The 22,854-nt window shown below is 42.5% G+C and overlaps 1 protein-coding gene across 1 annotated transcript; it reads right to left on the reverse strand.

Annotated features, from left to right (window-relative positions):
- Positions 1–4,254: 4,254 nt before the first annotated feature.
- Positions 4,255–21,829, reverse strand: MICALCL (MICAL C-terminal like). The gene is made up of 6 exons (XM_015426718.1): positions 21,740–21,829; positions 17,633–17,725; positions 16,420–16,513; positions 10,529–10,628; positions 5,890–5,963; positions 4,255–4,544 (listed from the first exon to the last, which is right to left on the reverse strand). Exons 1-6 carry the CDS (start codon positions 21,827–21,829, stop codon positions 4,360–4,362), a joined length of 636 nt encoding a protein of 211 aa, XP_015282204.1. The 3' UTR covers positions 4,255–4,359.
- Positions 21,830–22,854: the final 1,025 nt, after the last annotated feature.

Genomic DNA, 22,854 nt, shown 5'->3' on the forward strand with positions numbered 1-22,854 from the left:
TGACAGAGGTGAGTGCGTGAGACATTGCAGTAAGATTTTTAAAAAGAGATTGGTGAACAATACAGCAGTGTTGGATAAGTTCCAAACGATGCACAGCAGCTGATGAACGATGGGCTGAATATTTTGTGTAATTCCTGTTAAGATTGACATCTGCATTTTGATAGCTTTGTGCTATTGGAACTCGTAAAACTGTACCAGTTTGACGGCTCTCCTAACAGCCCATGAAGAACTTCATGCCACAGCTTGAAAATTTGCTCTGTGTTAAAAATTCCTAGTCCTCTACAGGCTAAAATTCTTAGGAGACCTTGAAGAGAAGTCATAGTAATTAAACTGGATTCATCCTACATCCAAACATATTAGGATGATGATTTAATGATGATAAGTGTAATGTATTCAGAAGCTGCCATGAATACGTTAAGATGTAATGTGAAACATCTCATAGGGAAGCAATGTTAAGCTTCGTCTTGAACAGGGATTGAAGTTCAAGACTAATGCAACCAATCAGGTTCAAATGTATATAAGCGGAAAGATTCTGATTGGTCCTTATTCGCTCAACCTGATAGGTTGATAACTGTATAGTAGGCGTGGCTACATTAGCCCGGAATGTTTAAATACCGAGCAGCTGCAATGGAAAAGCTGTTCGGGCTATCAGAAGTTGTACCGTGTTAGAGAAGTGATCGTCGAGCTGAAATAAACCTGAGTTTTGCTGAAATCACTCTCTATTTTGTTAAGCATCGGACTTAACAATAAGTTTCTGTATCTATTTGCTCTGAGGTGTTTTGACATGGGTATGTATAGAAAATGATTAGAGCTTTAGGAATGAATTGTTGTTTATTCTTCAAAAAATAATACATATATGGTTGATTTCAGAATAGTTGAGATACAAGGATCATATTCCATAATATTGTTGCACTGCACAATAATAGCACCAACTAGAGAAAAAACTCTCATGAGGGCAAGGTCATTGACAGACTGGCACATAGATAGCACCTGATACCCACAACCAAATATAGTCCTATGCAGGGCTTTTTTTGTAGAAAAAGCCCAGCAGAAACTCATTAGCATAATAGGCCACACCCAACAGCAGAAATGCATTAGCATATTAGGCCACACTCCTGACAGCACGGCTCATTAGCATGTTAGGCCACACCCCCACGTTACCAGAACTGTGGTCATCCAGCCACGCCCACCTTTTGTTTCTTATTCTGTTTACCTTGTTTGTTGTCAAAACCCAGGGCTTTTTTGTAGCAGGGACTCCTTTGCATGTTAGGCCACACACCCCTAATGTAGCCAATCCTAATGAGTTTCTGCTGTTGGGTGGGGCCTATTATGCTAATGAGTTCCTGCTGGGTGTGGCCAACTCGGGAGCTAGCCGGAACTCCGTTCCTGTGCGTTCCTGCCCAAAAATAGCCCTGGTCCTATGTGTGTGTTAACATATGAAAATAGCTAAATAGGCACACTGGGTGAGATATAACTCACATCCAATAATATTTCAAGTATTTATTAAAATTATATTCCTTCTAAAATAATTGATTCTGAAAACTGAGCACAAGGCCAAGCCTGTGCAATGCCAGCCATGGGAGCATCGCTGTTTGAACAACCCCCCACCATGCAATTGTATAGTAAAACCCAAATGTCAAGAAAAAAACAGTTCCCTTTAGGAGATGTATTGTAGAATGTTACCAGCTCCCATCAACTCAGGGGCTGAGTGTACATTATGTGCCACAATATGCAATTAAGTCCTGTCTGTTTTTTTAAGTAAGAAGTCTGGAGCAATGCATTTGGAGAAGTTGAAATAACATTTCCCCCAGTCCACTGCTTCCAGCTACTCCCTGAAATCACATTTCTTTGGGTTCAAAATGCTTATGTATCCCATAAGGGAGAGGGGGCTGGGATCTTAAAAAGAGCAAGTGGGAAACTGATTAAGCACTCCAACAATTCAAAGCCCACCCACATCTCTCCGGAAGTTGCTTTTTGAGTCTCTACTATACACATTTGTTTGTAATGTGTAAAGCCCATTAAATATTTCCAAAAAACATTTGGTTTCCAATCCTAAGAGGTCTGACATTCATACAGAAAGTCAAGTCTGTACATGGAGCTTCACGTGTGCAAGGAATGCTTCGTACGCCTCCCAGAACAAATACTCCCCTCTTTAAAAAATACCCAAACACGGAGTGATGAGGAACTGCTCTGCACACAGAACTTTGATGTGCACTGGACACCTGTGGAATTTTGGTTTATTAGCATCTTCTGTGGACTGAAGTAAGATTCCATAAGCACCCAAAATGTCATGCAATGCAATTTGAACAGGCTATATTTAGGAAAATGAAACACAAAAGAATCCTTAGCAGTAAATGCATTCAGCCTCAGATTCCTTTCCTATGGATCGTGCTGACTACTTCAACACTGCCCCACACCCAGACACACACATGTAGCAGAAAGAAATAGAGGAACTCCCTTTCTATCTTTGAGTGGTTATTAGTCAATACTTTGTGTGGCAAAGGCTGATGCAACTGGAATCTTTGCAGCCTCTTATCCTTTCAAGTGCTCACGTCATGGAGGAAATGGGACCAAACTCTAATTTAGCAAACCTTCAGGCATTTCAAAGTGTAATTCCCGCCCCCCCCCCAAAATAATACTAATAATTTTTTCATGCTATGTGACTTAAAAATACACACAGAGACAAAAATGCATCTATAAGTACAGACAAAGTACTCAGGTACTGAACATTTCATTTTGTAGTGTAATTCCCAATATAACTGCGTTTGATATGCCAAATAAATTTTCTGTAAACAATTATAGATCTTAAGAACAAACAGAAAAGTATATGAAAAGGGAAATGTATGCTTATAAGTTACATTTCTATGTAAACAACACACGATAATACATACAAAAACACTGTAGAATAGAACACAACATTTCCCCCCTACCCTTTTCAGAAGCACCAGGGCAGCAGAAAAACCAGGACCCTACAAATATTGGCTCTTAAGTAGTCATACTATTAGTTTTAGCTGCATTTCACAAAGGTTCGTTATGCATTATTTGTAACCGTCCTGCTTTTCCTCTTACTCCTTTTAGTAGGGCATTGGGGTATTTAAAACGTAGCAACCGCATTTAAGCACCATTCACAAAGTGAAGTATTTGTTAAACCTCTCTGTTAAACAGAAGTAATTCCTCTTGTTTTGAGTCCTTCAACCGTAAATTTCAATCCAAAAGTTAAAAACCACCAACAATAATTAAAGGTGTCTCAAAGACTATACAAAGTTAATTGATAAATGCTGTTTGGGGATTAGTTCTTGCATCATTGAGCTGCAATCCTGCAACAGGCTACCTGAATCCCCAGTGTTTTCAGTGGGATGTTAGTGCATGTTAACTGAGCTCAGGAGAGCAGCCCTGGGTACAGATGTGCAAACTATTAATCTGGAACACAATGGTGCATTTTTCTTTTAACAGTAGCATAAACATGGTTTAATTATGTCTTGCTAGCAAATACTGGCATCATATAAAAATGTAGCCAATTGCTGTGCTGTCATCATATGCCACAGTTCTGGCTTATACACACCACTGGTATGTAATATGAGAGTATCTCCTAAAAAGATACCTGTTAGCCCTGCAGTAGTATGTAGTTTTCTCAACATATTTTGCCATGGTCTTTGGTTACAGCTGCAGAAGGTTCACTTGATCCCTTTTGTCAAGGATAATCCCTTTAATATTACATTACAGTACCACAAGTTGCAAATATTTACCACTGTATTACATTTTCAATTAATATGTACAGTGCACTAAACCTTGTAAATACACCTGGTAAATTATTTCTGCCTAACACTGCACTAACACATCTTCTGCAGTTTATTTACAAATGGATACAAAATCCAATCACAAAACCATTTTTCTTCACTATGAGAAGTTGTGTTGAAAGTTATCCCCCTGCTGTACTGAAGATGCTGATTATGAAAATCTGAATAAATGGACTTGTGACCATCTTAAAAAATAAGATATATATATATACATGACACATTCACAAATACAGAAAGATGGATAGAAAGTGCTATGGTATCAAGAAGAACTAAAGCATGTATTTCTTTTGAGAACTCTCAGAATTAAAATTCCAGAAGTAGAAAACAATGAACATTTCCGGTGTAATTTCCATAGTACAAGTCCGTCAGGTAGGCACAAAAAGAAGTAATTCACTCTTTTTTATTACATATATAATCTCCATGTAACCCGTTCTTAATGGGAATACCAGTCTTTCCTCATGCAATTGCAGTTCATAATTCCTTCCTCTACAATAAGATTCTAACAATCTTCCATTGGTGGTGTTCACAATGTTGAAAGAGCAAGGATTTGTCTAGAATTACTTCAAGTCCGGCTGAATTGGTATCCTCTGGACAACACAGACTTTTCTAAGGGCCAATCTTCACCTTCTTCCTCTATCCTCTGTTCTTCTAGGGAAGATATAAGCTTATCTCTTTCTTCAACCATTTTCATCATCTCATCAAAAGTTTCATACTCATCACTCAGATCCTTTTCAATATCCAAACTGTCTGTCACATATGTAAAAGAAAAAAAACAACAACTATAAAAGTTAGTTTCCTAATTTCAGTAAGTGATGATCGCATATAGAGTACAAGGAGTCCATTGTTTTTTGTTTGATTTTTTAAATTAAAAATTAAAGTGTGTGGTTAGAGACAACCCACACCCTCTTACTATGGTTTTCCTCTCTGTACTCTCTGCCCACAAGCACTTATCTCCCAGGTGAACCGCTTATGGTACTGAGCTTGGGAAAAGTTCCAAGGGAGAAAGACTGCAGGGCGGAAAGCCATGGTTGAGGAGAAGGCTTAGTCCTTCCCACCCATGAACTCAGTATGCTCTCTGAATAGAACACCCAGCACTACTTTACTTTGAAAAGACCCAGTTTAAAACATGCGTAGATTGGCTGCCACTTATACTTCAGCCCTCTTTCAAACTAAAGCTAGGATCCAGCACATTCAAAAGCTTTGATATTTGCAGGGAAATTAGGGTTGCCAAGTCCATCTTCCACCCCCAGCGGGGGACTTTGGGGGCCTTCCTGGAGGGGGTGGGGTATCCCTGACGTGATGACATCAAGTTGGGGACGTCTGCCTCCCCCCCCGCCCGTGCGCCGGATCTCCAGAAACGGCAGTTCCCTGCACTTAAAGTAGCCAGCAACCGGCGTTTCCCCTTTAAGAGCAGCTGCGTTTCCCTTTTAAGAACGAAGCTGGCATTTCCCTGCAAGCTTGCGGAGTTCACGCTTGGGAGGAAACACACTTAAAGGGAGAAATATGGGTGGCTGTGGGTGTTGGGGGTGGACCCCTGGCAAACCGGGGGGTCCACCCCCAAAACGGGGGACCCCTGGCAAACTGGGGGTGGTGGTGGCAACCCTAAGGGAAATATACCCTTTGTGCAAAAAAATAAATAAATAACTCCCTAGTGGTACCTAACTCCTGCAAATAGTTCCATCATCTTAAACATTTGAGTTTTAGTATGAGAGCAGAACAGGGATAGAGAAAGATGTATGTAGTCAGCTGTGCCATTCTTTGGATCTGGCCATATCTAAAAGCAGTATGCTACGCAAACCAAGGGAGATATTTAAAAAACAACCACAACAGGGGCCTGTATCCTAACACTCTGCTCCGAAAAGTGCGAAGCTTTCCTCCATCTTAAGGATTCATCCTCCAACTTAAGTGGCTCTTCCACTGGAAGAAGAGCCACTTCACTTGGAGGAAGGCTTCATCGGACTTTGCTGAGTGGAATGGTGGGCCAGTACTGGAATCTGAGAGAGCTCCAGTGGGCATCTCTTAAATCCAATTGACTTGGATACACACGTATATCTGCATCACAGTCTACAACTCAATTCAATAATTTGCTTACCATTAGCGGCCATTTTTTCTCTCAGTTTCTGCTCCAGTCGGCTTTGATGATCCTCTAATTCAAGCTCTTTGGCTCTGGGCACAAGAATAAAAAAGGGCCATGACAACCAACTAATCCTCAACAGCTCGATTAAAAATACAGAAGGGGTGAACTTAAGATCCTTGCTCTTTTCCAGAGTTACTAATGGGTAAGCAAACTAAGGCTATGCGTAATCCATTCCTCTGTTTATACAATGGAAAGAGACCAATATTTGATTTCTTGAGGGGCTCCAGAAAAGGGAATGGTATGGACAAAGAGCTGCCTATGACTCTGAGAAGAAGAGATGTTCTGCATGTTATGTGCTGACAGCACTCAACTGAGACAAGTATTAGTCTATGAAACTTTGGTTAGTCACCATTTCTCAACCCATCCTGTCTCACAACGTTGTTGTGAAAATAAAATGGGATAGTTTCATATGTGCTACACTTTGCATGTATACATAGTAGGGTTGCCAAGTCGGTGCAAAATTAATATAAAAGCAAACTCAAAGTTGTCTACAGCATGTATACATAGTAGGGTTGCCAAGTCGACTTACCTGCAAAGCGGGGGGGATTCCTGGCTCCATCGGGAGTCTCCCTGTGTGTCATCACGTTGCCCACGTTGGGGGCGGGGCACCGTGACTCGAGGGAAAACCATAGAGTTTTCCCTCGATTCACAGAGTGTCCCCCCCACAACATGGCCAGCATGATGATGTCACCTCCAGGTGACATCATCACGCTGGGGACGCCCTCCGGCAGGGGGTGGAATTCCCCCCGGAGCCCAATCCGCCGGCAGCAGGTAATGGGCCTCCCGGGCGGGAATTTACCCGCCCCCAGCGGGGTCTTGGCAAGCCTAATACATAGCAGGGAACCACCAGCCTTGATACATGTATGAAAATGTGAACATTTTCAGTATGCATCTTAAATGTAACATGTGAAGCAAAATGTCATCCTTAATGCTTTCCAAATTATCTGCCTTGTGTCCCTCAACAACAAAAAAAAAGATTTCAGGCACACTAAGTACTCTGGTGTGAACTCTTTCATGAGTGAAAACGTGATCATCTGAGTTAGGCACCAAAACACTTTTCTACATCATTCCTATTCTGCTGTTTTGTTTAATGTGTACATTATATGCATGATTAAAATTAGTAGGACAAACATAAGCAAGCCAATACTTTTCATGGCCCAGCTTTTTTTGGTAAGAGTGTGCAATCTTTCATTTCTGTGGTTTCTACCTCCCCCAAGATCAATCAGTATCCTCTACCCAAATAAACATGATTTCTGATCTCATGATTGAAAATAAATCCTTCATTAACTCTGTGCAAGAAACTGCTAATAGTGAAATAATATTAGAATATGCACTGAAACACAAAAACTTGGGTTGGGTGATAACACATATAGGTGATAACACATCTGTTTTAAAACTTTCAATTTATCCACAGCCAAATTATGAACAAACACATATAGCAAACTAAATATTAAACTTAGGCTATCGTGCTTTGCTCACATTATAAAAAGACAAGCCTCACTGGAAAAGATAATAATGCTAGGCAAAATAGAAGGCAGCAGGAAAAGAGGAAGACTCAACATAAAATGGATTGAATAAAAAAAGGAAGCCACGGCCTTCAGTTTGCAAGACATATAAGCAAGGCTGGTAGCGACAGGACGCTTTGGAGGTCATTAATTCATAGTGTCACCATAAGTTGGATGCAACTTGAAGGCGTGTAACACAGAGAGAGATTATTAGATCTCAAAATGCAGAATTATTTGCCTGCTATTAGTGATGCTAGGTATATGTCCTTGGCTACTTTGCTTTAAATGAAAGCATGCCTGAATGAGGCAGGCCATAACTCATCTACTCACTCTGGTCATCTTCCAGGAACCTGCTTTGGTTGCCACTGCCATCTCTGGCTAGATGAGTGGCAGCCTGAAAATGGGATTTTTCAGTCATGGTACCAAAACTTTGGAACTCCCTCCCAAGGGAGATTTATCTGTCTCCCTCTATCAGCATCTTTTGCCGGTGGGTGATGACTTTTTTGTTTCTTTTGGCATATCCTCAATAAAGGTTATTGGTCCTCCTCTTGTATTGAGGGGAGATGACTGGGCTAGAGATTCCAGTGCTCCTGGGGAGGGGAAAGTATAGCAGTGGGACCAGGCAGGATTATAAAGGAAGGGGATTGAGAAACAGGTTGACTCGATCCTCTTCCAGCCTGCATCCCATCCCAAGGGTTGCTGGCAGTGAGGCTAGGACTAATTACTCCCCTCTGACATTGGTGTTGTGTAACACCAGGTCCATAAATAATAAGACCATGGTCCTCCGGGACTTCCTGCAGGAGGAGGATACAGACCTGGCGCGTGTGACCGAGACTTGGGTTCGAGAAAGGGTGACAGTTGCTCTCTCCCAATTAGCTCCTCCTGGGTTTTCGGTCCTTCACCAATCACAGACTAGGGAGTGGGAGGGAGGAGTGGCACTATTCATTCGGGAGGCTTACTCCTTCAGGGCGCTCCAGCCACCAAACATCAGTGGCATAAAGTGCACCGGCCTGGTGTGGGAGGCCATGGAGAGTTTGGCTATTTGGCTAGTGTACCAACCACCCAACACACTGGCCAATACCCTGCTGTCCCTGTTGGAGGCTGTGTCCAGCTGGACTAAGCTAATAGTCTTGGGAGACTTCAACGTCCATGTTGATGACGTGGCCTACACACAGGCAGAGGACATAGTGTCGTCCATGGCAGCGCTGGGACTCTCCCAATATGTAATGGGTCCCACTCACTGGGCAGGGCACATGCTGGATCTGATCTTTGCGGCAGGAGTTATGGTGGACCAGATCACTGCTACAGCTGTGCCATGGTTGGACCACTTTGCCTTGAAGGCCCATGTGAATGTCCCACCACAACCTGGTTTGGGCAGCAAGTGTATTTTAGCTTGCCTGCAGAGCCAAATGGATCCAATGCGGCTTCAGGCAGCCCTGCAGGATCCTACGTCCCCCGGCGGCTCACTGGATGAGCTGGTGGAGGACTGGCATAGCCAACTCCACTCCCAGATGCCCTCTGCACCCCCGTGGTAGGCTGGCTCCATAGTTTACTCCGGAGCTGTGGCTGATGAAGCGAAGGTTAAGACAGGTAGAGAGACAGTGGCGGTGTGCCCGCGACAAAGTGACAGGAATATCCTACAGGTCGTTTATGAGGACCTATGAGATGGCAATCAAGGCTGCAAAGAGAGAGTATTATGCGGCCACGATTGTGGCTGCGAGCTCATTCCTGGCTCAGTTGTTTAGAACGATTTAGTCCTTGACTACTCTGCCTCAGAGCAGACCAAACATTAGGGAATTGGATATCGGCTGTGAGGTTTTCGTGAGCTTTTTCACAGATAAAGTCCTGTTGCTCCACCGTGACCTTCCTGCCACAGTTGAGACGAACTGGAGGCTCCATGCACGTCTTCTAGTCTAATTATGGATTGGCTCAATCAGCTCAGCCTAGAGGAAGTTGACAGAGTACTCATAACTGTACACCCTACCACCTGCTGCCTTGACCCAGGTCCATCATGTGTTTTACTGAATTTTAATATTTTAAATGTTGTTTTGGGTTGTTCGAATGTTTTAATTTTTATATATGAGATACTTTGGGGACCCTAATTGAGTGGGTCAATATTTTACTGAATTTCTAATATTTTAAATGTTGTTTTGGATTGTTCAAATGTTTTCATTTTTATATATGAGGCACTTTGGGGACCCTAATTGAGTGGGTCAATTAAATAATTTCCAGAAGAGCACTTTTATTGTTTATTACATTAGTTTTCTGCTATTCCTCCAAGGAGCTGAAAGTGACATATGAATAATTACTCATTCAAGTAGAACAAATTTAGAGTCCAGTGGCACCTTTAAGACCAACAGTTTTATTCAAGGTAGAAGCTTTTGTGTGCACGGCACGCTTCTTAAAGTTGCCACTGGACTCAAAACTTTGTTCTACCAATTCATGTGCTCATGATCTCATTGGACTTGTCAGCACGTGAGCTGTTCTCCATGCCATCTCAAAATCTGTAGAACCAGTTCTTTAAAGACCTTGCACTAAAGCTGAAGTAAGCATGTTTACAGAGCTGTCCACGTACTTCCACCATTCTCAAGATATTACATTTGTACATATCCTTGTTTCCTCATTTTGAAATAAATTCCAAATGGTGTTTGGATATAGATGTAGGGGAGTTCTGGGTTGTTGTTTTTTTTATAAGATGCTCATCTGGCACTTTTGCCAATTTGCCTTCCTGTGGATTCAGTGCCTAAAGATTTATTAGGATTCATCACAAGAGAATATATTCACTATATGAATTACAGTAACTGTAATAGCCTTGGTTCACTGAAAATGTATGTTCAAAACAGATTGCTGCTTTTGGGTGCATTTATTGTAAAACACCTTCCAGCTACAAATGACAATAAGATAAGAAAAGCAGCTCTTGCGCTCCCTGTACTAATGGAGATATGCTATGCAAGGCATAATGCAGTAATTTAGTTCAATAATGACATCTGCATGCATCAGGAAGAAAATCCTCCGCATGGAACAGAAGAATATCCTGCCCATGTCTAACATTTTTCATCACTAATAGCAAACTGTGAGTTCCTACTTACCTGATCAAGAGTTCAAATTCACAGCGCATTAATTTATTCTTCTCTGATACCAGCTCAAACCATTCATGTAACAGCTGAGTTTCATCTTGTGTGCCTGAATCTGTTTAAGATATCAGAAATAAATTTACAAGATTGGGTTTTCAGGATAGCACTGCCATATCTGCAAAGTTGTATCATATGGAGACCGAAGGGTTGTTTTTTGTTTTGTTTTTTGGTAGGCAGCAAACTCTGAAATTAAAGTAGTTGGACTGTAGTGATCACACACACACATACAAGTTAATGTTATGTGTTTCAAACACAGCCAATTTTAGTTACTCTTGATTTTTTAAAAGGATATAGAGCACTGGAGCAGTAACCTCTATTCTAATTTCAAGGATCCCCAGGCACTCTTCTTGGCCAGCCCCTGAAAACTAGAGATGCTTAAAATCAGATCTGGGAAATGTGATGTGCATATGCATATCATGCATTTTCTTGCCTTAAAGCAAAAAGGAATGCAGAAAAAGCTGTAGCTAGGGAGTTTGGGGTGAGGGGGCCTCGGGGGGTACAGCTAATTTAATCAAAGTTAATAATAACATTAATTCAATTTGGGGCCAGCCCGGAAAGGAGGGAGCCCGGAAGAAATGCTAGGAGGCCGGGCCCCGTGGGCCCCACATTAGCTACGGGCCTGCCCACTGTACTATGTTCACGTAGTGAGTGCTTGTGGCTTCTTAGTGCTCATATGGATCTCAGAGTACAAGAGAGGCAGTGTCAGTCAACCCTTGTTTTAATCCATCTGCTGCACCAGGCAACAAACACAGATTTCCTGCTGTCCCTTGTTCAGGCCCATTCTTTCCATGGTGGGAAAATTAGCACTGATTCCCAAAACCTTTGTCCTTGGATCACTTTGTCATCTCATTATTAGCCTGTGGGTCAAGTTTTGCCTTCCTTACGAGTCCAATGACTAGTAACCTTACAACATAAGAAAGTTAGAGTTGTGGCCCATGTCGGGATGCCCATACCCTTAAGAGAAGAAAACAAGGCCCCATCTGTTTCAGCATCTTGTTTCCAAAAAATGGACCCAGCCAAATGCCTCCAGGAAGCCCAAAAGCAGGAAATGAAGACAACAGCTCTCCCCCCAACTCTAGTTGTCCTCAGTAGTTGGTCCAGAGATCTACTGCCTCTAACCTTAGAGAAGCCATTAAGTGCATGCAGATAGCATTTTACTTGTTACAAACAGAGGTCATTTTGGGGGGGAACGCGGGGGATCGCAGCTCCCCCGGGTGAAGTGCGGGGGGCGGGGCACACGATGAAGCCCCGCCCCCTGCTTCCGGCCACCCCACTTCCAGCCCTCATTCAGCCAGGAGGGGGCAGGAGAAGAGGGAGGGTAAGTTGCTTCCTCCCCGCCTCTCCCCACCCCTGCCTGCCTGGGGCCAGGGAGGGCCTTGGTGGGGCTTCCTCGCACTCCCGCCGGCCTTGCAGGTCCACCGCCGGGCCCCTGATGTCAGGGAGTGTGGCATATGCTAATGAGTTATGCTAATGAGTTCCCCTAGCTCTTTTTCTACAAAATGACCCCTGGTTACAAACATAAACACACAGCTGTAGCAACTTGCCCATTGGGTGCAGTTGTGATCATTCTATGTAGCCATGCCCAAATGTGGAAGAGACGAAGAAACATAATGTACTCTGTTTGGAACTCCCAGTTGCTCTGTTAGGAACCTACAGACTGAGAAATACTATGAGGGACCAGAGAATGAGGTGGGAATACTTAATGTTGAAGGGGGCAATGGGTGTGGACCTAATTAGTGTACCCAAACACAAGACCAGTGGAGCCCCACCTAAGCTTCTGAGAGTGTACAAGAAATAAATAGTTGGACAGGAGTATAACACAAAACAAACACCCCTTAAACAAAATATTAAATACCTAGCCACAAATCACATTCAACCTGGTCTGTTCTCTAATAATAGCCACCATTATTCACAGGACTGAGATTATTTCTGATTTTTCTAATGCATAAATTGTTGTTGTTCTACTTGCAAGATCATCAAAGCCTCATTTGCTCGTCAGCCTTTGTAGCACTTTGTTTCACCCCCACGCATGTTCTCTTCTTATTCATTAGCTACTGGACTGAATAGCTTCCACTAACAAAAGATCCTTTCATTCTGCAGTCACACAATTATTAGAGGGGCGCTGCATTAATGTCAGTGAAGACTAGTGCTTGCAGGCCTGCCTCTAAATTTGGTTATTCACAGCCTCTGCAGCTCGATATTATTGCTTAACTGTGATGTTTTTCTAATTACCTTAATAATACCTATTAAATCACTTGAACTCAGTAAGCACAACCCTACTTAAATACAGCTTAACCTAATGAGAAATTGTCATTCATTAAATAATAATGCACATTATTTTGTGAAAAGGATGAATGAATGCAATGGTATCAGCTGGAATTGTACATTAACGACATGAATGTTGTTATAAGCAAACCCCAAAATTAATAGTTTTCATGAGTGGATTACAGGGCTGGAAAAAGATTTTTCATGCGATTCTTATGGTGGAGGAGAAATCACTGTTCCTTCCAGAACACCTGCATTTAGTTTGCCACCAATCAGTCAAAAGACAGGGAAAATGTAACCTTAATAAGAGAAATTACATTACTAAGGATAGTAATGAGCAAAGGGGCTTCTGTCCTTCAAGATGAAGAAGGCAGGTAAATGGATAATAATTTGGTAATTTGTACCAGGTATTCTATGGTCATGTTGGACCCCAAGAACTTCAGCTTTAACCATGCAACTGATCTTACTCAGCTCCCACTTTCTGCTACTGCCTCCTGTGTTTTCAGGAAAACTACTCATGACAGTCAGGCAACACTGAATATTGGCATAGATTTATTATTGATTTGATTTTTAGACCACCCTTCCCTGCACACTGGGATGTTGTATGGGGTGGTGCAGCTCAAGGAAGAAATCCATGAATATCATGGATCCTGCTCCCACAGAAGTGTCTTCTTGCATGAAGGGAGGGGAGACTGAATCCAGTCTTGTAATTTTACCTGGATTTTATGTTGCTTAAGGCCAGGGGTCATTTCCTGCAGGAGCGCACAGGAGCGGAGCTCCAGCAGTAAAGAGCCCAGAGGGCGGGCACTTGCAACAAGCCCTGCCTCCTGCTCCCAGCAGCCCTCAGTCAGAGCAAGAAGCAGCTGTGTAAGTTGCAGAGCTCCCCCCGACCTCCCAGTCCAAAACAGTCCAGTGGCACCTTTAGGACCAAGTTTTATTCAGGTACAAGCTCTCCCTCCTCTGTGAGGACAGATCTGCATGTTCCCCCCCCCCCAATAGCTAGCAATCCAAAACAGTCCAGTGGAGCCTGAGCAGTGGATGTTGCCTTCTGACACACTTCCGGTGATGTCAGGGGGCGTGGCATATGCAAATAAGTTATGCTAATGAGCTCCTGCACCTCTTTTCCTACAAAATGACCCCTGCTTAAGGCCAATGTAGACATGCCACATTAAACATGCAGCACCTTCAACCCTCACCCTCGTTGGCTCTCCATAGGGCAAGGATACTTTCCCAGTGCTCCACCATACATAGGAAACAACCAGTATTCTAGGAGCTCATTTTCTGGGATTAGTAGATTGGAACAGAACCATCATAACACGGTGCTCACAGTTCTCACCCTGCACAGAAGGGTATGATAGTGAATGCCATCGGAGGCATTGAGAAGTTGAGGAGAATCAACAGGATCATTGTTTCTTTTTTTCTCCTCTAACATAAGTCATCCATCAGAGCAACCAAAGCAGTTTCAATTCCAAAGCCAGACAGGAAATCAGATCTAAATGTGTCCAGATAATCTCTTTTTTATCCACAAATATCTAGAGCTGGTCGGTCACTACCCACTTGAGCATATTCCCCAAGAAGGAGAGATTTGTGAACATCTGATACCTGGAAAAATCATTTGAGGATACATTAAGGAGAGTTGTAACAACTACCGATTTCTCATATTTCCTAGTATGGCAACTATAGGCCTCAGGTTGCCACATAATGTTCTTTCCCTGCTGAAGGTATCCTGCCTGGTTCCACCACAGCCTGTGCTTTTCCTGTCATAGTTTTTACCCTATTGAAAGAGCTCTGTGGGAAGGTGAGCAGGACGTTGTGCATCAAAATAATCAGGAGGCACTGGAAGGCTGTTTTATCTGGTAGGTCTTTTCAGGAGGCATGGGGGGTATTATTTGTAGTTTTACCATATTATTTGTTTTAGATTTCTAGCCTGCCTTGAGCCATGGGAAATGGTGAGGTATACTTGAATAAATAATAAATAAGGTGATCAGGACCACTTTTTCTCTCAAAGAGGTATTTAGCCCTGCCCAGACTAAGGAAAATAAGTTGGTAGTCAGAAAAAAGTAGGTGGCACGCAGGGCCAGTTGGATGTGGCATAGGAGGACCACTAATTTATACACTTGTTAATTTTTGGCATATGTTTCATAGCTTGTTCATGTACCTCTTGAGTCACCATTTTTTTAAATTATGGCTAAGAGCAGATGCCGGAAGTGCTTACCTTTAATGAAAAATATGTAATTACATATATTGTAACAGCTGCAAGAATATTGTGGGCCAAATATTGGAAAATGGGAATTACACCTAAAATAGAAGAACTAGGATATAAAATGATGGAGGTAGCGGAAATAGAAAAGTTAAACTCGGTACCACAGGGGGAAAATGAAGAGATATTTGTTGAAAGATGGTCAGGACTATATAACTGGTTAGAAAGTGAAAAGTGACTCAAAACTATATGTACCTATATGTAACTGTATTAAAAAAAATTTTTTTTGGAAAACGTAAAATAAAAACTTAAAAAAAGAAAGAAAAGAAAAAAGTAGGTGGCACGCAGGGCTAGTTGGATGTGGCATAGGAGGACCACTAATTTATACACTTGTTAATTTTTGGCATATGTTTCATAGCTTGTTCATGTACCTCTTGAGTCACCATTTTTTAAAATTATGGCTAAGAGCCTCAAAGCTAGAAATAGCCTGGCCTTCTCTGGACCTATGAGAGGACCTGACGGTATAGAAGCAAAAGAATTAGAAAATAAAGATTTTGTTGTCAGTAGAAAATAAAACTGCATCTGCTGTAATAGGTAACTCATGAACTCTATGGTGAGGGCCAATTCACAAAAGAAAATCTGTGCTCTGACCATAGGGTCAATGTAAAGACAGAATAATACTTAAGGGTGTGTGTGTGTTAAACAGGCAACTTTTCAATGCATGATCATTATTGTATTCTTTTCAATGCATGATCATTATTGTGTTCTTTTCAATGCATGATCATTATTGTATTCTTTAAAATAATGTAGCTAATTATCTACTGAAAGTTAGTTTGGACAATCTGAAGTAACTGAATACCACATTTGCTGTGTTACAACTCAGGAGCTTGTGTACATCTAGGGTTGCCACGTTCCCTTGTCTTGCCAGCCAGGGTATCTGGGAGGCATTCCAGGAGTGGGCAGGGGCATCCCTGATGCACTGACGTCACCCAGAAGTGATGTCATTGCATCGACGATGTTGGGGATGATGCTCTAGTTTTTGGGTGACCATCTATGGTAAAATTGGGATCAAACCATAGAGTTTTGCAGTGTCCACAACACAATGATGTCACTTCTGGATGATGTCATTGCGTCAGGAACGTTGCTGTTTGTGGGATTTCCCTGCTGGACCTGGGAAATGGCAGTCCTATGCACATCAGCCCTACAAGTTCTAGTAGAATAATTCCTCTACTGCCAATCATACTTCACACATTTTTATAATAAATTCAGTTCTGAAGAATTTTTTTCAACTAAATGAAGAATTTTCTGATTTCTAGGATCTTCAGGAACACAGAAATCTTTGTATGAAGAAACTTCAAATAGTTTCCTGTCTCCTGTTTACCTGATTCTCCTCGCAGTTCTCTCTCTAGCTGAATGCCAAACACCTCCAGGGCTCGTTGCTTCTCCTCTACTTCCTCCAGTTGCCGCTGGATAGCCTGACAAATAAATACAGACAGAGGTCATTTCGGGGGGGTTCGCGCGGGATCGCAGTTCCCCCGGGTGAGGTACGGGGGCGGGGCACATGACGAAGCCCGCCCCCTGCTTCTGGCCGCCCTGCTTCCAGCCCTCATTCAGCCAGGAGGAGGCAGGAGAAGAGGGAGGGTAAGTTGCTTCCTCCCTGCCTCTCCCCACCCCTGTCTGTGATGTCAGGGGGTGTGGTATATGCTAATGAGTTATGCTAATGAGTTCCCCTAGCTCTTTTTCTACGAAACGACCCCTGAATACAGAGATACTTTACATTCTCCCTTGTGAAATGGAGTACCTATGGACATACGACGCTGTTCATACTGAATCAGACTATTGGTCCATCTACATACTGTCTACTTTGACTGGCAGCAGCTCTCCACGGTCACGGGACCTTTGCTAAGACCTGCTACATGAAATACTTTTAACTGGAGATATTGTGAATTTAACCTGGAATTTAGCTTAGTGACAAATCACATCCGTAGTAGGTACTAAGACCATCAGGTAAAGGTAAAGGTTCCCTTGCTCGAAAGCCAGTCGAATCCGACTCTAGGGTTGCGGTGCTCATCTCCGTTTCAAAGCCGAAGAGCCAGCGCTGTTCGAAGACGTTTCCGTGGTCATGTGGCCGGCATGACTAAACACCAAGGCACACGGAACGCTGTTGCCTTCCCACCGAAGTGGTACCTATTTATATACTTGCAATTTCTTGCTTTCAAACTGCTAGGTTGGCAGGAGACTAAGACCATTACCAGCTAGCAAACTGCATAGTGAAATAGGGATTTGAACGTAGAGGTCTCAGGTCTCGGTCCAACACTAACTAGTACACCACATTAGCTCCACGGAAATATAGAGCTTCTGGTAGTCTAAAAAACTGTCATCTGAAAATGTCCTGAGTTACATACAATGAAAATTAAAATATGATTATATAAAGGCACATGAAGAGAGATCAGGACAGAGCACTAGGATTTTGTATAGACTCTAGGCAGCAATCTCCCCTCTCCCCAGAAGAAGCACCTACCATCTATCCACCTTATCCAGATACATTTGACAAAGTTGGCTGTTTCATAAGAAAAGAAAAATCACTTGAGTACCTGTGCTTTATGGAGCCTTTTTAGTTGTTCTTGTTTAAACAGTTGCTTTGTTTCCTTTTCCAACTTTCTATTTCTTCTCAGTGGTTTTTTTGCCTGTAACAACAAAGACAAAGCACAAAAGGTAATCAATACTTTGTACTTAGCCACAGATGTTCATAGACTTCTCTATTAATGCGGATGTTAAGTAGTTTATGACTGGGTTGGTAAGGCACATTCTAAGCCATTTGCCCTCATCAATAGGGACCTTGTGAGGCATTAGCACATGTCAATGAAAGCAATGGCTATGTTCAGTCAATAAGGATGAAACTGTACATCTATAAACCCAAAGCAAATTATCTTGGTGACTCAAAAGAACACATTAGTGAGTGTAAGATTGTCAGTCATGTCTTGACCTACTTATTGAATCCACCAAAATGCTAAACCTTCTATCCCTTGTGGTTGAATAGAAATATTGTATTTTGATGAGAAATGCAACTAGAGTTGGATTTTTTCATTTTGAACTAGAATTACTGGAGATATCTTACCATGCATGGATACAGACAGACCATATGCCCAGAAGAGACAGGGATAATTAAAAAGAAAAGAGGAGCCAGAACATGAATATTTGTACACATCTTTCACAGTACTTGTTTTGAAAAGGATAGAATTGTGAAGAAAGAAATTAACAAACCTGATGAAGCATGAAGATCTTCTGAGCTGGGAGTCAAAGCCTATTCACATTGGAAAAGCTAGATTCTTTAACACTTTATAGTGTTCCTCAAAACCTTTTCCCACTTAGGGCTGCACAATATCATGCCTTATGTATATACTTCAGGACATGTATTTACAAATAAATAAGAAGAATATAAGGAAAAGATTAATCAAGGCCTTAATGAATATCAAGTCATTGGAATTCTTCACAATGATATTTAGGAACAGTTCTGCTCTTTGCAGAGAAATGGTCCCCAATCTTGTTCAGCTTCAAGGCACTTTTGGAATTTTGAGAAATGGGTGCCACGACAAAATGGCTCTTATGAAGGGGGTCTTCACTAATTACATTTCTCTGGGGATGTGAGTAATCTACCATTTAAGTATGTTTGAGTTTATTTTGGTGGGAAGATGAATGTTGAGTTTTTGCCACTTTCCTCCCCTGTACATATTTTAAAAATAAAGTTCAATTAAATGAAATTGGGGAAGGGGATAAAATATATCCATTTTTAAATGCGGCCAAGAAGTCTTTCGGGTAACATTGTACATGACTGACCAGCATTAAAATAAATTGTGTTGGGTGCCCTTAGTTACCCCTGTCATAGTCCCCTGTCTTGCAAAGACTTGCAGTTGAAGGCAATAGAAGTGCATAAGTCCGAGTACCATTAATTTTACTAAGAAAAAAGGCTATGAAGAGAGGGTATTCTGGATGTGGCAAATACTAGAAAGATGTGTCTCTCTGAAACTGGGGGATTGTAAATCTTCCATTTCCCACTATTTCCTCATCTCTTCCAGCTCTTCTCATATTCAGTTTTGCTTCTTGTAGTACAGGACCCTTCTCCTTCCTTTCTACTGGTAGTGGATCTGTTGGTGTGGTAAAGTATCAAGGAGACAAACAGCCATAATAAAACCAATCACAGTCAAGTTGTGAGCTCAGGCATCCATTACTCTTTATACCTGGAGAAAGATCTGACTTAGTCCCCCCTACCCCAATGCTGCCTCCATAATCCCTCTATCACCTTTAGCAAACTTTGAAGCTTGCTAGAGAAGTGAGACAGGGATGTGGGACAGGGATAGACATTCAAGACAAAGGGGACAGAGAAAGATGAAGAAGGAATGTGAATAATTACTATAGAAAGGTAGGGACTGTGAAGAGATGAAGGAAGAAAATGGAGACGGGAGCTTGAAAAAGGATAAGAAAGTAGTGTGGAAGGTGCCAGGTAGGAGTACTAGGAAACAGCAAGCAGGTGCCATAGCCACCCACATGCACCGCAATGGGGTCATGGCTGTTGAAGATAAAATTACTGATCATTGGCAATGGAACCAAATACAGAAATATCTTTCAGGTACATCATGTGTTTGGACAGATGAGCTCACTTTGCCTCAGAATTTCACAGAACCTTGTGAGTTATGACTAAAAATCTCCTCTTATGGGACTTCATTTGCTGCTACAGACCCTTACAGGCTATTCCAAGGCTTCAAGGTAGGGACAGTTTTGGAAAAAAATATTAGGAAGGTATAGTCTAGGTGTAGGCCTATGATCCCTGTTCACTTTGAGAAGTGGCTTTCCATTTACACCCCATACTTTTCTTCAGACTAGTAAAGTACCTAGACGCATATTATATTAGTAAAAAATAGTATTTTTATATTTAGGTCTGAACAGGGCTGCCGAGAGCCACCATGGGCTGCCCAGACAAAGATTCTACCTAGGCATTCCCATATGAACCTGATCCAAAACAAATAACTTTGCTTACTGTTACCATGAATTTATAGCAATAAAAGAATAGGCCTGTCTGTCCATCTGTCCATTTATGGCAGGCATAACCAATCAAAGGATAAATCTAGGAGATTCAAAATTGGCCCCAAGCTTCAAGATGATTGGCATTCCAGGGCCAAAATTGAGAGGCACAGGAATATCTTAGCTCAGCTGAGTCAAACCACACTCCCCCAGTGCTATTTGCAATGGAAGCTAAGGGTCTCTGTTTGTGGAAGGCATAACTCATCAGAAAATAATGCTACATGTTTGAAAACTGGCCACCAACCCCAAAATGCTGATGGAAGTTATGGTGCTGAAAATAAAGGGAACTGGAACATCCTGCACCAGATTATCTTCATGATACGTAAAGTGGAATAAGATAGCTTTTAAACAATACTAATACTCTAATACTCAGATCACCAATCTGCCATGGAAGATTCCTGGGTGACACACTCTCAGCCAGACCTACATCACAGGGTTGTTGTGAGGATAAAATGGAGGACGGGAGAACAATGCACCTTTGGGTCTCCATTACGGAGAAAGACTGGGTATAATAGTTGTTATAAATCTAACTTTTAATGACATTTTAATTATTTCTTTATCAAATTTATACCCCGCCCTCCCAGCCGAGGCCGGCTCAGGGCAGCTTACATAAAAGCACACAGATACAGTTAAAACAGTCCCAAAACTTTCTAAAACCATCTGACATTATAAAGTGCTAGTACTCATTGTTGTTTAATGATGGCAGCCATGTTCGATAATCTGTTCTCACAGTCATAGATCTTCCTTTAGGCTGTTGAAATTTCCAGGGGAGCAGGGCTCTCTGGAGCTTCTGGAGCTGAGTTAAACAGCAAGCCAGCGGTTTGAGGAAAACTGTGGCTGAATAACACTCCTAACTGGTACCCTCTAATGAGAGAGGAGAGTGAACGGAGAGGAGAAACAGTATAACTCCTCAGTAATCACAAAACACCATATACACTGCTCCAAGGGAACTTGTAAGGTGGTTACAGGAAGAACTAAAGGTCTGGAAGATACTGGGAAAGCTGGGGTAGTCGCACCAGTCAGTTTCGGGGAACCAGATGGATAAAGTCCAAAGACTGACCACAGTCAGTTACTGGAGAGTGGAATCACAAACGGTTTCTGTGCACTAAAGACAATCTGTGACAAGCTTAGAGTTATAAGCCTACAGCCTATATGAAAGCAGAGTGACGCTTTTATTCTATAAAGAAACAAAATATCCTGTGTAAATATCCCATCCGGCTGTTGAGTTCTCTGTGAAATAAAGAACTGTGCTGTTTGCCTTTCACAAGCAATGGTGCCTGACTTTTTGATAAAGATCTACATCTGGCAGTTGTCCTTAATCCATCCACAAGAGATATAAACCCCAAAGAGACTACTTTTTATTGTGAACTGGTCAGCCCTGAGAAAGTAAAGGGGATCAGTCACATCAGAGTACAATCTCTGAATCCAGTATAAGTATATATGTACAGAGACGCCCCAACTCAGTCACGGCAACGGCCGGGAAGATGTCGTTGTGTCATAGTTGTGTTCGAGGAAGGGAACCAACTGCCTGATCAGCTGGAGGTGGTAAAAGGTGATTTGGCAGTGGCTGCTACCTGGGCCTCCATTGTTGAGGTGTCCAGGAGCACTCCCAGACTCCTAACCTCCGGTGTTGGCACCAGCGATGCCCCATCGAAGGTTGGGAGTGGGATTCCTACCCTCACACCATCCCGGCTCAGGCACAGGAACTTCATCTTCATTGGATTCAGTTTCAGTCAGCTCAGTCTAAGCCAGGGGTGGCCAAACTGTGGCTCGGGAGCCACATGTGGCTCTTTCACACATATTATGTGGCTCTTGGCGGGGAGGCTGGGAAAGCATGCCTCCCTGATTGGCTTTCCCTTCCCCAGCCAGTGTTCCTCTCCCTGGGTAGGCTTGAGGTGGGGGAGGTCTTCTCAAAGCCTCCCCCTCTCCACGCTGGCTGGCTTGGAGAAGGCATTTGTCTCTTAAAATCCCTTCTCCAAACCAAGCTAGCTGACGTGGGGGGCGGGCTTGGAGGATACATTTAAAGTTATTTCACTCTCTCTTCCTTCCCCCTCCTTCCCTCCCCCATTTATTTGCTTACTTTGTTTCTTTCTCACTCTCTTTCCACCTGTTTCATTCTTTCTTTCCACCTTTCTCTCTCTCTCTCTCTTAGACAAATAAATATCATTGGGCAAATAAATATCATTATCAATATCTGTTTTTACCCCTTTTGTTTTTATTTTTGGCAGTCTCATTTAATGTTAATAAAAAGCAAATGTGCATATTTTCAGTAAAAGCACATGTGTAATATTTGTTCATGTCTTGTGGCTCTCAAGCACCTGACATTTATTCTATGTGGCTCTTATGTTAAGCAAGTTTGGTCACCTCTGGTCTAAGCCATCCAGCCATGGCTTGTAACGTCGGGTCCGGATCTTCTGGTTTGGAGTCAGACTGGCCGTCCAGTCTGGGTGTCATCAGATGTTGAAGAGCATTGGGGACAGCACTGCCCCTTGAGGCACTCCGCAGCCCAGTGGGTGACTTCAAGACAGCTGTTCCCCCAGTGCCACCCTTTGTCCCCAGCCTTGGAGAAAGGAGGCAAGCCATTGAAGGCAAGCCCCTGGACTCCAGTGTTGGTGAGGTGGTGGATCGGTAGCTGATGATGTCATTTGTCATACAGCAAAGTAGCCTTTACAAAGGGCTATTAGATCTTCCACCAACACAATAATAATGATAACAACCCAGTGCCTGAACTGGGAAT

The sequence above is a fragment of the Gekko japonicus genome, unplaced genomic scaffold (assembly GCF_001447785.1).
Source record: "Gekko japonicus isolate JY-2015 unplaced genomic scaffold, Gekko_japonicus_V1.1 scaffold3081, whole genome shotgun sequence".
NCBI classification, from domain to species: domain Eukaryota; kingdom Metazoa; phylum Chordata; class Lepidosauria; order Squamata; family Gekkonidae; genus Gekko; species Gekko japonicus.

What these genes read in the sequence shown, in the direction of transcription:
- MICALCL (XM_015426718.1), bottom strand. Translation starts at nt 21,829, where the DNA reads ATGAAGTTCCTGTGCCTGAGCCGGGATGGTGTGAGGGTAGGAATCCCA. An exon ending in CGCTGGTGCCAACACCGGAG is followed by an intron (nt 17,726 to 21,739) that starts GTTAGGAGTCTG and finishes TTGTTGTTACAG; the next exon opens with GCAAAAAAACCACTGAGAAG. An exon ending in AGAAAAAATGGCCGCTAATG is followed by an intron (nt 4,545 to 5,889) that starts GTAAGCAAATTA and finishes CATATGTGACAG; the next exon opens with ACAGTTTGGATATTGAAAAG.